Source organism: Melanostigma gelatinosum, assembly GCF_949748355.1.
Source record: "Melanostigma gelatinosum genome assembly, chromosome: 1".
Taxonomy (NCBI): domain Eukaryota; kingdom Metazoa; phylum Chordata; class Actinopteri; order Perciformes; family Zoarcidae; genus Melanostigma; species Melanostigma gelatinosum.
In genome coordinates, this window is record NC_136634.1 from 27,491,063 (window position 1) to 27,508,035 (window position 16,973).

Here is a 16,973-nt window from a genome sequence, read left to right on the forward strand (position 1 = left end):
CCTTTACCTTAGTGGTGGTGGCGTAAAGACAGTGGTAGTTTGTTTATATCAAACTCTTTCACTTTAACCCTCGTGTTACATCCATTGTATGAAATATTGCACATCATAGAACCCCACATTTTCCAGATAATTTCTCATCTTTACCTCAGAAGAACCATGTGTGAAGGGGCAGTATGATATGTAACAGTTCATAATAATAATAATAAAGCTAAATGATTAAATTAAGTTCAGTTACATTTAAGAGATGTGGCGTTTGCTCAATATTGCTGTAATTTGCAAGCAAATGTGGGTTGACTGATATTTTGCTTTCACTTCAATCAGATATGACCGCAGTGAGACTGGTCAACTCTGACAGCAGCTGCTCTGGCAGAGTGGAGATCTTCCACAACGGCAATTGGGGGACGGTGTGTGACGACAGTTGGGATTGGAATGATGCTCAGGTGGTGTGTCAACAGCTGGGCTGTGGCAGGGCTCTGTCAGCACCAGGAAGTGCACATTTTGGACAAGGAAGTGGACCAATCTGGCTGGATGACCTTCAGTGTTCAGGAACTGAGTCATCACTAACAGACTGTACACACAGAGGATTAGGAACCCACAATTGTCGTCATTCTGAGGATGCTGGTGTCATCTGTGAAGGTAACGTTGTACATCTACACATGCTTTTTTTTTCTGCACAAATTTAATTTTGAAAAAACATTAATTCCATTAAATTTCACAAACTATACAATAATATAGTTACAATGAAGTGCTGCTGGAAATGGCCCTAAAACGCAGCTGTGAGTTGAACTTTTACACTCGTGGAAGTCAATGGCAATTTTGACAAGGTTTTTGGTAAGACCCCTGAAATATTTACTGACAGAAAATATGTCAGTAAATATCCCACTTGTGAAATTTTAAGCTTCTGAAAAATGTTGGTTGCTAACAAGTGCCTAAATGAGGCTACTGAACATCATCGTGCTGAACTATAATCTTTAGCTCAGTGGTGGTGGCGTGAAGTCATGAGACAGTCGTGTAGTTTGTTTCGTCGTGACGTGACTTTTTTACTTCTGCGGGTTGCATCTATGATTTAAATGAAGTAGTGTTGATTTGGGAAGGTGAACTTAATAAACAAAACATGTTTGTATCATAAACTGGTTTAGCCTCAGACTTGATTTCCTGTAATAATCCCAAATCCCATTGGCTTTTTCATAATCAGAACCAGTTCTTGCCAAGTATGTTACACATACAAGGAATTTGACTTGGTGAATAGTGCATAACAATGACCACAGTGCAATAATCAAGGCATCATTTATAAATATATATTTCTATTTACACAAGGCGCTTAAAAGACTTCATGACCACAGAGGTCAGGGCGACGGGCCTGTAGTCATTTAGTCCTGTGAACCTTCGTGTTTTTGGGGGACGGGGATGATGGTGGCGCAATTGAAGATGTCTGTGAATACCGGAGACTGCTGATCAGCACAATGCTTTAGGGTGGAGGGAGAGGCTGGCTGCTTTGCGGGGGTTCTGACTTTTAAACAGCCTAATTGAGTCTCTCTGGAGAAGTCATCACTGGTGGTTGGGGGGGGGTGGGTGGTACAGAGGCATGGACCCCTGCTGAGCTGGGGGAGGGAGACCTGGTGGTCTGTAGCTGGAGGATGGTATCAGGACTGTCCCATTGTCCAGTGGCGTAGGTCATTCATTGAGTGGGGGGCCTTTAGGCTTGTAGTTCATGTCTCGGACCTCTTCAGACAGAAGCGGAGTCACTTATTGAGAGCTGGTGTTGCAGTTTCTCAGAGTACTGATTCGCGTCTCTCACCGCTGTGCTGAACCTGTATTTTGACTCCTTTTGTCGAGGGAACCAGTGAGAGGCTAACTTCCGGGTCGGCCAACAAAAATGTCATCCCCGCAGCTATCTATCTATCTCATCCTGAACAATAACCTGTATCATTTCATTTCAATTTATTTTTGTATAGCCCAAAATTACAAATTTGCCTCAGCAACTCTCAATGTAACCAGCTCCATCTGTCACAGTTTATACCTGGTTTTGATACATTTGATCTTTTAATCTCTTATTACTTTCCCCCCTAATTTATATCTATTGCATATCATAGAACCCCATATTTTCCAGATAATTTATCATCGTTTCATCAGAAGCATAATGTGTGACGGGAGAGTATAATATGGAAGAGTTGATGATAATAAAGCTAAATGATCAACTAAAGTTGCATTGAAGAGTTGGGGCCGTTGCTCAATATTGCTGTAATTTGCAACCTACAGATGCCATAAAGGTTGACTGATATTTTGCTTTCGCTTCAACCAGATATGCCCACAGTGAGACTGGTCAACTCTAACAGCAGCTGTTCTGGCAGAGTGGAGATCTTCCACAACGGCAGTTGGGGGACGGTGTGTGATGACGTTTGGGATGTGACTGACGCTCAGGTGGTGTGTCAACAGCTGGGCTGTGGCAGGGCTCTGTCGGCACCAAGAAGTGCACATTTTGGACAAGGAAGTGGAACAATCTGGCTGGATGACCTTCAGTGTTCAGGAACTGAGTCATCACTAAAAGACTGTACACTCAGTGGATTAGGAACCCACAACTGTAGTCATTCTAAGGATGCTGGTGTCATCTGTGGAGGTAACTTTTTATATCTCCACATTTCTTTTTCTTCTGAACAAATATAACTGGAGAATTTAGAAAATGCATTACTTTAATTCAATTTCAAAAACGACACAGTAATATAGCTACAATAAAGTGCTGTTGGAAATGGTCCTAAAACCAGTGGCAGGCCATGTATTTTATACTTGGGCCATCGGCGCTGTCCTACTACAGTTGAACCACCTCGTAATAACCTCACTATTACGCCTCACGACGGGATGCTTCGTCATTAACGGGCAATGCATATAGTCAAAACCAATGTAATTAAGAAAATGACGAGAACGAACTCTGAAGAACCAGTCGTATATACCTGTATTTATTTGACAACAAAGCAGGTATAATGTTGGGCTCTGGCCATATGGCTTAAACATGTGCTGTGGACAAAGAGAATCAGGCCTTCACTTTGTCGAGCAAAGGGTTCATCCTGATTTGTAGTTGATAAGAGCAAAGGGATTTCACACTAGGGTGTGAATTCCCCCCCCCCAAATAACCATGGTAACCGCGGCAATCTCATTGGCCGAGAGCCAAGAGAACCCAGGACCCCTGTGGTTCGACCCCTGTTCTATAAAACTATCTGCTTCCCCCAACTCAAGGCTTTTCCCGTCGACCTCGGTTGAGTTAGGGAGCACGCAAACGCTCTCTTCGCTCAGACACCCCCGTCCAGGCCACGAGGAAGCCCCTCAAACCCTCACCAAACCCTGTCAGGTCACGAGCCATTTCGCTGGACGAAACAGCCCGCGATAACGAATCTGCATCAGCGATCCGTGCTCCGCTTTTTGTTTCTTTTTCTTTTGGTGCACACAAACCGGCACAGAGGAGCCGACGAAGCCTCGCTCCTCTCCTGACCGATGATTACCGGGAGACCTACGGACCACGTCGTCTCAGCCGAAGTTAAACTGTCCTCCCTGCAGCGAGTACAGATCGGACCTGCGTTTGCTCCAGAGCCACGCCACGACGGACCGAAACAGCGCCAGCTCAAACGCCGCGCTGAGAAGCAGCCCCCCCCCCCCTTACCCCCCCGTTCCCTCGAAGAAAAAGGACAGCTTTGCCACGAACACTTCCACGTTGCAACGAAGCATCTACAAGTAAGGTTCTTGGCATTTGGGCATAGCTTAGCTTAAATTAACTTAAGTTTAATTCAGGCCATTAATTTATGTTGATATTCCCGTGTTTTTGTGTGTAAGTTACTGTCGCGTGATATCGAGATATTGCGCAATCATTACGGACCACTGTGGACAGGAGCAGCAGCTGAACGTATTTCAGACAGCTCAAAAACAGGATATTTCTGGTCTACTGCTGCGACAGACTCGCAACTAACAGTTTTAAACACAAGAGTAAAACAAACTAACAAACGGAGGCAGCGGTAGACCAGAAACTCCCGTGTTCAGAGTGGTAAAAATGCTGTTTTCAAAAGGAGCATAGATAATGGCTTCAGGTCCCTGTCTGAAAGGGTAGCGGCCATGTAAAGCATTAGTCTAAATATAGCACACACTTAATATTTTCTTTTGGGTGGCTGAAATGAGGTTTTCCTTACCAAGAGTGTGCAGACGGCCATTTACTTTAGATTATACACAGACTATTGATAAGTACCTCATACAACCCCCACTAACCCTTTAGGTTCAGTTTCCGTTAAATTTTAAATCTATTCTTTAAAAAAAAAAAAAAAAAAAAAAAGGTACGGACGACGATCTGGAATTCTACGTGCGGAAATGTGGTGAAATTCTGGGGGTGACTCCAAAGCTGGCTAAAGATCAGAGGGATGCCAAACACATCTTGGAACACATTTTCTTCCAGGTTGTAGAGTTCAAGAAACTCAATCAGGTGAGAACCATGACTCTTTACGGAACAGATTATGCATCAATGGCCTTATCTAAAATGGCTTCACCCCCCCCCCCTTGCAGGAGCACGATGCCGACACAGAGGAACCATTCACTCTGTTGTGATTGGATACAAGAAACATGTTAAAGATTTGAATCTCTCCTGCAGTCATACTGTGACATGACCAAGCAGATGGGACTATTCTTTTGTCGGAGGTGAAAGACTACAGCATCAACATGGGTACTGTAGTTTTACAAACTATTTATTTTTGTATATAATCGTTCTATTGTATGTCACATGAAAAAGTACAATACACGAGCAAATAAAGTTGAAACTTTTATTTAAATCTTTCACATTTTTAAAAAACATTTTGAAGGCATACAGCGCTCTGCATGAATTGTCACACATGAATCTTGCAAAAACAAAAACAAAACAAAAACACAGCTGAACACATCAGCCGCCTTTCTTCCAAAGCTCCGCCGTGCTAAGTGTGTGTTTAGAGAGACATTCTTGGCCACGTCAGGGAGAAGCTTCAGCTAGTGAATGTTGTGTGGACTGGGCTTTTGGACGCCATGTTGCCTCCAGCGCACTGGACTCCAGGCAGGGTTTGGGGCTGTTCTCAGATTGAATCAAAGACACATCCCATGACATTTGAGAGGTGGTGAGATCACCGCACGAGCAGTCAAAACCAGCGGCTTTTTTTGGCTTTCCGAGGAGCACGTAAGGAGTGGAGGACTTTGCCTGTAAAGGCACGGCCAGGTGACAGTTGTGGGTCTCTTGAGCGTTCATGTTGTGCATTGAAAATGCCGGAGAGGGAGAAATGGGGTCTGATGACAGGCAGAGCGAGGCCAGGATGGACAGCCTGGGGTCAGATCCATCAGCCGTCGTGTCGTTGGGAGCCCTCGACATGGACAGCTGCTCCAGCAACAGAGCAGACGGCAAACTCTGTTCCCCCAAGAACTTCCTGTCCAGCTCCGACGGAGAAGCATACTCAAAGCTTTTCAAATCTAGGAGGTAAAAATGTGAGATTTCACTCAATCTCATCATCTGATCGGACAAAAATCTATTTGTCTAGCTTGAGAATGAACGAAGTCTTCTTACCTTTCGTGACAAAAGCCTTCTCCATTGTTTCCTTGGGCCAGTGAGTGTCAACTGATCGCCAGCTGGTTTTAACCTGTTGAAGCTGCTTGTTAATTGACCCAGCTGGTGGCAAAGCAGGTCATCAGTCCGGAGGGAAGTGGGGTAGCATACAGCCTGGTGGAGGTCATGAACACTTTTTTTATTTATTAAATATGTAAATAAAATGTTGTTGGAACTATGTAATTTTGTGTTGAACATTTTTCTTTGTTCTAAAAAAGACAAATTAGACTTTCTTTTTTTTATTTTTTATTTCCTGAGCATTTGTTCCTTGTGGACACATGAGTGAAACAGCGCTCCAGATAAGAATAATTGACATTATCGATAAATGTATTGATTATTTTCTCCAATTGTTTAATTTGTCCATAGGTACTCTTTCAAAATTGGTTATTTTGAACAACCAGAGGTCCTAAACCTTTGAAACAACAAAGAGAGAAGCAACACCTCTTCACGTGAGAAGTTGGAAACAGGAATATTTAGTATTTTGACTAATTGTTTTAGCTGTAATTGAAATTATGTCAACATATTGAGTACTGAGATTCATAAAACAATTATCATAATAAATATTACAATTAACTTTTTTCCTGCTATAAATTGTTTTCCATTATTTTCCAATATTTAGATGAAATGATTATAATGTAGTTTAAACATGACAATGTGCAGGTCTTGGTTCGTCATTAAATTGATAAAGTACACGTGGAAACAATATGACAACGCAACCCCTTCTCGTTAGTCTAAATTTGGTATTTGAATTTGTGTAGGACACGCGCGTCGGTTTAAGTTTTTTTTACTTTGAAGCTGTCACTGGAAGTCTCCTATCCGGGGCCGCATGACACCACACGCACGTCCAACGCGCAACTACGTCACCATCCGGTGTCTACGCTGGAGAAGGGCGCGAGATAGAAATCCAGGAGCGCGGACAACCCGGGCGCTCTGCTCCAGCTGGCTAGTAGCTGCAACTTTACCATTCAACACCGAGCCTCCTTCACTGAACCGCCTCACGGAGACAACAAACGCGCGGAATACACCGATATATTACCAGATATACGTGCACATGACGTGCAACGGCTGCAGGACAAATCACCGCCTGACCGTAAACAACAGAAACGGAGGGAAATGTCTTGGTGGCCGCGCGGGTAAGATGTTATTCTTTGTTTTCCACAGCGTAAGTATTCATTTTATTCCAGACGGATACAACATTACCGTTTGACGCTTCGGCGTTGATGCATTCAGTTGGCTTTGGAAAAATGTTTGCTTTTGGACATACTCTTTCCATTTGTGAGTACTTCACGGACTTGTCTGTGCCGCCCTTTTCCGGAGAATCGCGATTAAAAAAAACCACTACAGTATTTAATTTAACGTCAATCACGCCATGTCTGTTAAATCACAGCGATCAATTCAACTGTCTAATACTACACCGACTATGTAGTTTGCCATGCAGCACTTTATACGGATGAGGTCGTCGCCATGTCCCAGGTAGCCAATAGAAGTAAACCTGATAATCAGGTCATCCTCGCCACACCATGATATGTGTCCGTGCTGCGTTCACTGTCATCTTTATCGGTGCACATCACAGCGTTTTTCTTCCTCAGTGAGGATGGGGAGGACGCCATGCACCAGGACACCGATTCCGATGTGGCAGAGCAGAGAGATGGTGGGAAAGTGAAGGTGAAATGGACACAAGAGGAGGTGATTGTCTTCACACGTCCCAGTCCCACTCCTGCCCCCCCCCTGTCCATGTAAATAAAGGCTGTGTAGGACAAGGTAACATAAACATGCTTGTTTGTTTGTGTCAACAGGATGACAAGCTCAAGGCTCTGGTTCAAAAACTAGGACCAAGTGATTGGAAATATATCGCCAACTACATCCCAGTGAGTTAGATCATCCTTTTTGTTTTCGTGGTTGACAGTAAGCTTCGGAATTTCCTTGACTATTTTATTTTTTAATACCTACATAAATCTGATTCATGCTTGTTTTTCTCAGAATCACACTGAGCACCAGTGTCAGCACCGTTGGTTTAAGGTCTTGGATCCAGAATTGGTCAAAGGCCCTTGGACCAAAGAGGAGGACGAGAAGGTGAGTGTCTCGTTGGGTTTCAGTGCACAGGGGTTTATAATACGACTAAAACAAACCGTATAAGTCCTCGCGCACCCCATGTCCCCTCAGGTCATAGAGCTCGTCAATCTCTACGGCAACAAGCAGTGAGCGATGGTAGCCAAGCACCTGAAGGGCCGACTGGGGAAGCAGTATCGAGAGCGCTGGCACAACCACCTCAATCCCAATGTGAAGAAGTCGTCGTGGACGGCGGAGGAGGACCTCATCATCTACAAGGCGCACCGCCTGCTGGGTAACCGCTGGGCTGAGATTGCCTAGCTGCTCCCTGGAAGGTGAATACACTCCAGCTACGTCAGCTCAGAGGACAAGTTTTTGATTAAAACCCCTCTCAGAAGGACTCATGTTGTGATATTTTGTTCACAGGACGGATAACGCCGTGAAGAACCACTGGAACTCCACCATCAAGCGCAAATTAGAGATGGGCTTCTTTTCATGATTTTATTTCATGATGTTCTCCTCTTAGATGGATGTAGGAGCATTTGAAAATTCTAAAAAAAAATATTACACAGATGGCCAGTTGCTCCCAAGATGGCGCAGGAAAGGATCCAGAGCAGACGACGCAACCTTCGGTGAGCAACCAGCCGCATCGATTTGTAAAATATCGCAATTTAAATACAAGGGTGGCTTTGAATAATTTAATCTCCATCAGTGGTTTGGAAAGAAACATCTGTATTACACGTCCGTTATCGTGTTATTGATGTCAGTATTGTTATAGATGTTTGTCATTTGCCAACCGGTTGCAGGAAACGCCCGTCTCCGCCGCGGTTAAAGCCGCGTCCAGCGAAGTGGGGCCGTCAAAGTCCGCGTCTTCTCCGAAGGCCGGCCTAAGTCCCAAGAGCGAAGCAGACGCCGCGGGAGAAGTGAACAGTACCAGCTGGGTGGTGGATAGCTCTGGCTTTCTCTCCCCCACTGGCCCAGTACTGAAGGAAGTGCTGGACATGGTGGACGGGGTACGTATCCCCCAATAACCAACAAATAGACACATCGCATAGCATTTAAATTAAACATCCAATCGACGATTCTCCCATCCCCTTTTTTTGTTGTTGTGGCTACCAATGACAAATAGTGCTTTTGAATATAAAGTTCAGTTCCATACAGACAAGGAAAATATAATTTATGCTGTCTTAATATGTATATTGTTATTGGTCCTCTGCAAAACATGTATGTACCTCCTATAAAATATTGTTACTCAAATGTCTCTTCTGCTACCAGGACCTGGATGGCTGGTGCAACCTAGCGGCCTTCGACCTGCCGGTGGACAGTCCGAGCCCAGAGCGCCACCAGTTTCGGCTGGAGGGCAGCGCCCTGCAGGAGCTGAGCAAAGGCAGCAAGGGCGAACTCATCCCCATCTCCCCCGGAGGGGTCACGCCGCCCTCCATACTGAACCGCCGGAGACGCATCGCCTTGTCCCCCGACGCCAATAACTCCATGACTCCCAAGAGCACTCCTGTCAAAATCTTGCCCTTTTCTCCATCTCAGGTAAGTTAGCAAATCCCGCAGCATTCTGCTTTTCTTTGCCGCCGCTCGTAATGCCGCGTGAGACGGTCCATTGACTCGACGCCTGTCGGTCCAGTTCCTCAACATGTTGACCAAGCTGGACACTCACGACCTGGAAAACCCGTCCCTCACATCGACGCCGGTGTGCAGCCAGAAAGCCATTGTTACTACACCGCTACAGCGTGAGAAGACCCCCCCTCACCCAGAAGGAAAACTCCGCGTGAGTGGTCTCTAACTAGTGATGGGTTCGAATAGCTTGTTGCTTTCGTTTGTTGTCTGCGAAATATCTGGATTCATTACAGTTACTGTGAGGAACAGTCTGAATTTAATGCTAATGCTTCTACGTGACCTACATAAGTAAACAAAACCATCAGCGAGCTGATTGGCTATTTCTATATAGTTATTCTTCATGTTCGTCATCGGTGCCGCCGCGTTGCTGGGAGGGACATTACTGACGGGGATGAAGAATCAGAGCCAGGACTGAAAGGGGCATAATATCAGACCCTGCTGCAGTAAAATAAGAGGTTTTCTAATCTAAAGGGACTCTGGTGCTCGGAATTTGAGTCTCGGTGTTCATGTTTTGTCTTCGTGTAGGTTTGTCACACCCAACCACAAGTCCGAGCTCTGTTCGACCCCGCGAACTCCGACGCCGTTCAAAAACGCCATGAAAAAGTATGGGCCTCTGCAGCCTCTGGTGAGTATCTGTGCTTGTCAGTGGAAAGTTCACCTCGTGGTTTAATGAATGAATGAATGAATGAATTTTATTTATATAGCGCTTTTCACAGACAGTACTATCACAAAGTGCTTAACAGAGCAGACATTTAAAAGCATAAAAACACAATGTGACCCTACGGTCAATAAATTACATACACAGAGTGAATAAAAAATGTTAAAGAATAAAATTAAAATAAAATAAAAATGTAAAACAAATGTTAAGAGCAGGTCTAGGACATGGGTTTACTTTTACACAAACGCCAGCCTAAACAGGTGGGTTTTTAGCTGGCTTTTAAAAGTATCCACAGTATCTGCGAGGCGTAGAGTTGCAGGCAGAGCATTCCAGAGCCTCGGAGCCACTGCCTCAAAAGCTCGGTCACCACGGGTCTTAAATCGTGTGCGTGGGACTGACAGAAGACCTAGAGCATTTGACCTGAGAGTGCGGGCGGGTGAATAGGGGCGAAGTAGATCAGCTACATAAGTCGGAGCCTGACCGTGAAGTGCTCTGTAAGTGATGGTGAGAATTTTGAAGTGTATCCGAGATGCTACAGGAAGCCAGTGGAGAGATCGGAGTACGGGGGTGATGTGAGACCGTCGGTTTGTCCTGGTGAGTAATCTGGCGGCAGCATTTTGGATGACCTGCAGATACACTGAGTGATGTAAAAAGTGAGTTGCAGTAGTCAATGCGAGAGGAGATAAATGTGTGTATGATCATTTCTAATTCAGGCGTTGATAATACAGATCTCAGTTTACTGATATTTCTTAGATGGAAGAAACATGACCTGGACAGCTGCTTAACATGAGGGTCAAATGACATGGAGCGATCAAAGAAAATCCCAAGATTGCGCAGGTTGCAATGGGAAGCAGAAGAGAGAGGACTAATAATCTGCCTGATCATGGGGACAAACTCCTCTGGAGCAATAACTAGGACCTCCGTCTTAGAGTCGTTGAGTTGCAGGCAGTTTTCTGCCGTCCAGTCTCTGATGGCATTGACACAGTCCAGGAGCCTAGTTAATGTGAATGCCTCGCTGGGTTTGAATGACAGATGGAGTTGGATGTCATCTGCATATAAGTGATAGGACACATTATAGCTTTTTATGATCGGCCCCAAAGGTAACAGATAAAGTGAAAATAACAGAGGCCCCAGAACCGAGCCCTGCGGTACACCACAAGACAGTGGAGAGGTAACAGACACAAAAGCACCCACAGAGACATTGAAACTTCTGTCACTGAGGTAAGATGTAAACCAGTCTAACGCTATGCCAGTTATGCCCACCCAATCACGTAGCCTCTTAATCAGGATGTCATGGTCTACAGTGTCAAATGCAGAACTGAGATCCAGAAGAACTAACACAGAGCAGTCACCTGCATCAGCACACATGAGAATGTCATTTGAAACCCTCAGGAGAGCGGTTTCAGTAGAGTGTTGCTTACGAAACCCAGACTGGAACTTGTCGTACATATTGTGCCTCTCCAGTGCAGCAGTAAGTTGTTTGGCCACCACTTTCTCTAAAAGTTTGGACAGGAAAGGCAGTTTTGATATGGGCCTGTAGTTCATGGGCAAAGCTGGATCTAAGTTAGGTTTTTTTAATATGGGCTGGATAGTGGCATGTTTGAAATAGGAAGGGACAATTCCTGTATACAATGAGGAATTGACTATAGATGTTACTGCAGGGCCAATAGTTAACAGAACGTTCTTAAATAGAGAGGATGGAATTATATCCAGAGGGCAAGTTGATGGCTTTGTATTGTTAATTAAGTCCATCAGGTCTTGAAGGCTGATAGGCTGGAAAGAGCCCATAACAGCAGGAGATTGCGAGGAGCTACAAGTAGCCGAACAGATCCCAGGCCGAATGCCAGACCTAATACCTGTTACCTTATCATTAAAATAGATCAGGAATTTGTTGCAATCGTCAACAGAATAGCATGGTACAGTGGAGACAGGTGGTGAAACAATTCCTCTAATTGTGTCAAACAGAATCTTGGGATTTTTCTTTGAAGAAGAGATTAGGTTGGCAAAATAAGCAGTTCTAGCTTCCTTTACTGTGGTATTAAAAGAAACTCTGAGGTCTTTGAGATATAAACGATGCACTTCTAGCCCAGTAGCTTTCCAGAGTCGCTCTGCCCTGCGACACTTCTGTCTCACGCTGCACACAGCTTCTGTCATCCACGGAGTAGTGTTATAGGCAGCCCGTGTCCTTTCCTTAAGAGGTGCCACTTTATCCAGCAAAGTGGTGCAATGTTCATTAAAGGACTGTATCAAGTGTTCAACATCATTGAGATTTGTGTAAAAGTCACAGCAGAAGTGCATCGAGAACTGATCAGCTGTACTCTGAGTAATAATGCGTGAGTGGAATGTTTGTTTCAGACACAAGGGGTCAGCATTGACAGAAAGATCAAAGAAAATACATTTATGGTCACTGATCAATAGGTCCTCACAACGGGTATTATCAATATCAAGACCCAGAGAAAACACAAGGTCCAAGGTGTGACCACCCCTGTGAGTGGCGCCAGAAACATGTTGCGTGAAATTAAAAGATTCAGTAATATTGAGAAACTCAGTAGCTATACAGTCTGTGGTATCATTGACATGCAGATTAAAATCACCAACCAGAAGCACTTTGTCTAGCTTGATAATAGAGGTCAGAAAGTCTGTGAATTCTGATAAAAACTGACCTGCAGGACCTGGAGGTCGGTAAATTAAAAAACAGTAAAACGGCTTTTGCCGGCCCACTTTAGTCAGCTGTAGTTCAAAAGTAGCATAGGATTCTGTGCTCCCCAAGTGGCAGGAAAACTGATTCTTCCAGACCACGGCGAGGCCTCCACCGCGGCCTGTCAGACGCGGTGTCCCAACATAAGAACAGTCCACAGGGCAGAGTTCATTGAAATGGATGCATTCCATATTCTGTTGCCAGGTCTCGGTCAGAAATAAAAAAGCCAAATTATGACTTGTGAACAAGTCATTTAAAATGTGAGCCTTGTTTGTTATAGAGCGTGCATTAATCAGACACATTTTGATGGGGGAAGACACTGTGTCGTCATCAGCACAGGAAGCTTTGGGGGTATGTGCAATAGGACGGATCACTCGTGCAGCACCTCGAAACCGACCATAACTAGGGCGCGAGCGCGAGTCTGTGATTCTCACGGGAATGTTCATGGGTCGTGGAGTGGAAGTTACGTTAGAGGCTGGAGATCCTCCATTCCGCCAGGGGGAGCTGGTGTTGCTTGTAGGGGATGAATGCGGCTGATGAATTATCGTAGAGGAAGAGTGACAGCGGACAGGGGATCCAGGTGTAAACAGTCAATCATGTGAATGGGAGTGAACAGCATACTGTAAATTAGCCGCTAGCAGGCGGCTACCCAGCTTGTTAAAATGAATACCATCCTTCTTAAAAGCGGAAGAGCGGCCCCAAAACAGATTAAAATTGTCAATGAAGCTCACGTTGTTCATCCTGCAGGCGGCCTGGAGCCAGGTGTGGAGGCTGAGGACTCTGCTGAACCGCTGTGATCCACGGCCGAGTGTTGGACTTGGACCACTGATAAAAACAGACAGTCCACAGCTGTTTAAAAAGCTTAAAAGATTTGTAAAATCCATCTTGGTCAACTCGGACTGGTGGAGGGCTGTATCGTTGATTCCCACATGAACGATAATTCGCCGAATGGAAGACGGGAGGGCGCGCATCAGGCCAGGCAGTGTCAGCAGGATGTCTGGAGCCGTTGCTCCGGGGAAGCAGTGTGTCTCCGCGTTGAAGAAACGGGTGTTCCTGATGATTGAGTCCCCGACTATCAGCGTCGTCGGGGCGAAGAGGGGACGAGGCGGCAACACTGCGCGTGCAATACGCGTGGATGGAGGCGAGGATTCAACCAGTGGTGGCGGAGCAGACAAGCAAGGACTGAGAGAACGGGCGACCGAAGCTCGCCGCGGTGCTGGTGTAAAGCACGGTATGGAGCGGCGTGTCCTGGGGCGAGAGGAGGGCTCAGGAATGACTGGCGTAGGGATGTCGGGGGACCCGGGGCTGTGGGTCCCCCGAGGCGGCAGCTGGGATGATGTAGGAAGCTGGGAGTCCGTAGTCAGAGGAGGGAACTCGTGCAGGGCAAGGGCGTCAAATCCATTCTTCAGCTGGACATCGAAGCCATGGGGTGTAGGAGATGAGCGTCTCCCTCTCCGGCTGCCGCGAGCACAGACCAGGGACCAGGGCTCGTGATGTGATGGAGTAGAGCTGACCAGGGCTTTGGGCTTAGCTCCGAGCCGTAGCCAGGACGCCTCAGGAGCTGCGACCGGAGGAGGTGCCGCGGCAGCAGGACTGCTAATCAACACTGCATTAACACTTCTTTCTTTTTTTGTCCTGCTGTGTAATCTCAGCCTCAGACTCCCAACCTTGAAGACGACATAAACGAGGTCATCATGAGAGACTCTGGGATTGGCTTGGGTGGTGTACGCTCGACTCCGCCTGAGCAGAGGCGCAAAACGATGGTAACGGGGTCAACTCTAATACTTGACTGATCTGTTTGAATCCCCTGTTAACAGTACGCCATAACATTTCTACGTATTGGTGCTAGATTATAGAGAGCCAGCATGAAAATAGAACCTCATTCAAAATAACATGGACATTAGTAATAATTAGCTAGCTAATGGCCACTGCGCTGTGCAGTGTTTTAATAGTTCATGCTAATTTATCTTATATATTTTAAAGATGGATAGTTAACTTGTAGAACAACAAGTTTTCAGAAAACATATGAGGCATTATATAAATTTACAAAAGTTAGCATAACTGCAGCTAGCCCAAATGTGAAGTCATGGTTCAGCGTTCTGTAATGGCGCATGCTAAGGCTTTAGCGGCTTGTAATTTAACAATGAAAAGCAGGGGAAGTGTTGATATGATGGTTTGTCTGTTAGACTGAAACTGTAGATCGTCTGTGGAAGGTAAATCTTGGACCGTGTGACTGCTTGGGGATGTGGAATGCTTGCTGCTTTTCAGCCCCACACTGCTTCACGGCCACACATTCACACCGTGGAGCGATGCGTTACAAGGACAGTCTTTCACTGTTGGTCAGCAGACAGCTGCAAAAGAAACGGATGAGTGTGAAATCCCATGTTCATTCACTTCCTCCAACCAGATATTTATAGGCTTTTACTGCCATGGCCATTCAAGAATGCTTTGAACTAATTATGTAAATAAGGTTTAGCTTCCACGCTGTAACCGTCACAATAAAACCCTTTATTAAAAGTTCAATTCTGACCTCTTTCTCTTTCTCCCTGGACCTATTGTTGTCGCTTTTATTTGAGGCGGAGACGTCATGATTGTCTTTCTTGTTGAAGCTACTAACTTAGCATTTGATTGTTTACTTTATTCCCAGCATCGGCCTCCTATGAAGACAGTGCGGAAATCATTGGCCCTGGATGCCGTGGACTGCCATGTGATGTCCACATCCAAACGCAAATCCCTTAAAATTGAAGCCAGACACGCAATTAAGGTAAACAAAAAAAGAAGTCTAAACGTATTATCAGCCAGTCCGTAGATTTGACGCATCCTACCTTGTTCTGTCCTCCTTTCTTCCGACCACAGGAAGAGCCGGTGATAGTGTCTCTCAACACCTCGTCGTTTTGCAGTAAGCAGCACGACAACATTTTGGATCAGGGCTTCCTTTTGGGACCCAGCGACAGTGCCATATTTCCCAGCACGGTGCCTCCAGTTACGGTAAGTTCCACTTTTTTTCGTTTGAAAGAAATAGTAAATAGAAGTATTTTAATGTAGCTTTTTTTTCTGTTTTGACCTGTTTTTTCTCTCTCTGCCTTCAGATGTCAAAAGAATGGGAGACAGTTGTTTGCGGACAAACTAAAGACCAGCTCATAATGACGGAGAAAGCGAGACACTACCTTCGCTCGCTAAAATCCCGCGCCCCCAACCGGGCGCTGATTCTGTCCTGAGACGCGTCTCGTCTTCACACCAACACGTTACACATGCAGAAGTTAATGTTGCCGTTTGTCCCCTGTACCGTTTTGCCGTTGTAACCTGTGGTGTAGAAAAGCAGCATGTCATGTGTAGGTTTAGTACAGTTCTCATTAGCAATCACAACACTGACAATATACAGCCCCATGAATAACTTAAGGGGTGATTTTAGATTAAATCTCATTCCAATGGCCTCGTGCAAGGTTTGAAAAAAATCAAAGGAATCGCATTTAATAGTATTGTCACTTAAAAAATCAAAAAGAGCAATGAATGTAGAATCAAAATAAATCACGGCCATACACTTTAGCTATCACTGAAACAACATGGTTTTACATTGCATAATGTGTGTAATTTAAGTGTTTTTAAAGTTGTGAAGAGTACAAAGACTCAGGTCGCACCTCCATATCTTAAGTTCTGTTGAATGACTTGAATATGGAGTAAATTCAGACAGCTTGATCACTAATGAGTTTAGAGACGTTGAAAATGTTAAGTGAACATTGTCTTGTTGTAAAAATGTATGTCTAGATTCATAATATACCTCTCAATATGCAAATTAGAAGTGAGGTATTCAGGGGGAAAATTGGGTGTCTGCTGGAAATGTAACAGTTCCCAGCAGCACACATCTGCTATCCATCAAGGAGACCTACTTCTGATCCAGCTGAGTGATGAATACACTTGGGAAAGTTGTTGCAGCATCCATGTAGTGGCGATTGATGTTAAGATTATGTCAGTTGGCACTGTTTGTAAATATTTAGAGTTGTATGTTTTTACTATGTCTCACAGCATTTTGTTAAGAAATTTAATAAAACACAATTAATATGTCCAATGCACACTTTTCTCCTGATTATGCTTCTGCAGCACAAAACAGTGTATTTAACTAAGTGGGCGTTTAAAATTAAGACTAATTTAGAATATACCATTTTATGAAATAAAACACGCTATGGGCTTAATAATATTGTATTAATGCAAAAAAGATATGCAATTGTAATACAATTATTAATAAACTGCGCATAACTTTAATATATTTGGCGTGTACCAATGAAACTATCATTATTATCCTTATTTTGGCACGTAGGCTGAATTTATCTGACGTGTACTTACTG

General features: G+C 44.7%; 2 protein-coding genes across 2 annotated transcripts; both read left to right on the forward strand.

The window, feature by feature from the left end:
• Window positions 1-323: 323 nt before the first annotated feature.
• LOC306775683 (scavenger receptor cysteine-rich domain-containing protein DMBT1-like) lies at window positions 324-4,581 on the forward strand (the record flags this gene model as incomplete). Its single annotated transcript, XM_079266152.1, has 4 exons — window positions 324-570; window positions 2,303-2,551; window positions 4,314-4,459; window positions 4,540-4,581. 4 exons carry the CDS (start codon window positions 324-326, stop codon window positions 4,579-4,581), a joined length of 684 nt encoding a protein of 227 aa, XP_079122278.1.
• A 1,943-nt stretch (window positions 4,582-6,524) lies between these two features.
• LOC306797831 (myb-related protein B-like) lies at window positions 6,525-16,685 on the forward strand. Its single transcript, XM_079297272.1, is given in 19 exon segments — window positions 6,525-6,729; window positions 7,186-7,282; window positions 7,393-7,464; window positions 7,577-7,669; window positions 7,760-7,795; window positions 7,799-7,963; window positions 7,967-7,980; window positions 8,072-8,139; window positions 8,142-8,179; window positions 8,182-8,277; window positions 8,452-8,658; window positions 8,921-9,187; window positions 9,282-9,398; window positions 9,400-9,425; window positions 9,800-9,899; window positions 14,283-14,393; window positions 15,278-15,394; window positions 15,487-15,618; window positions 15,720-16,685. Coding segments are annotated over 19 exon segments (1,905 nt in total). The 5' UTR covers window positions 6,525-6,709; the 3' UTR covers window positions 15,849-16,685.
• Window positions 16,686-16,973: the final 288 nt, after the last annotated feature.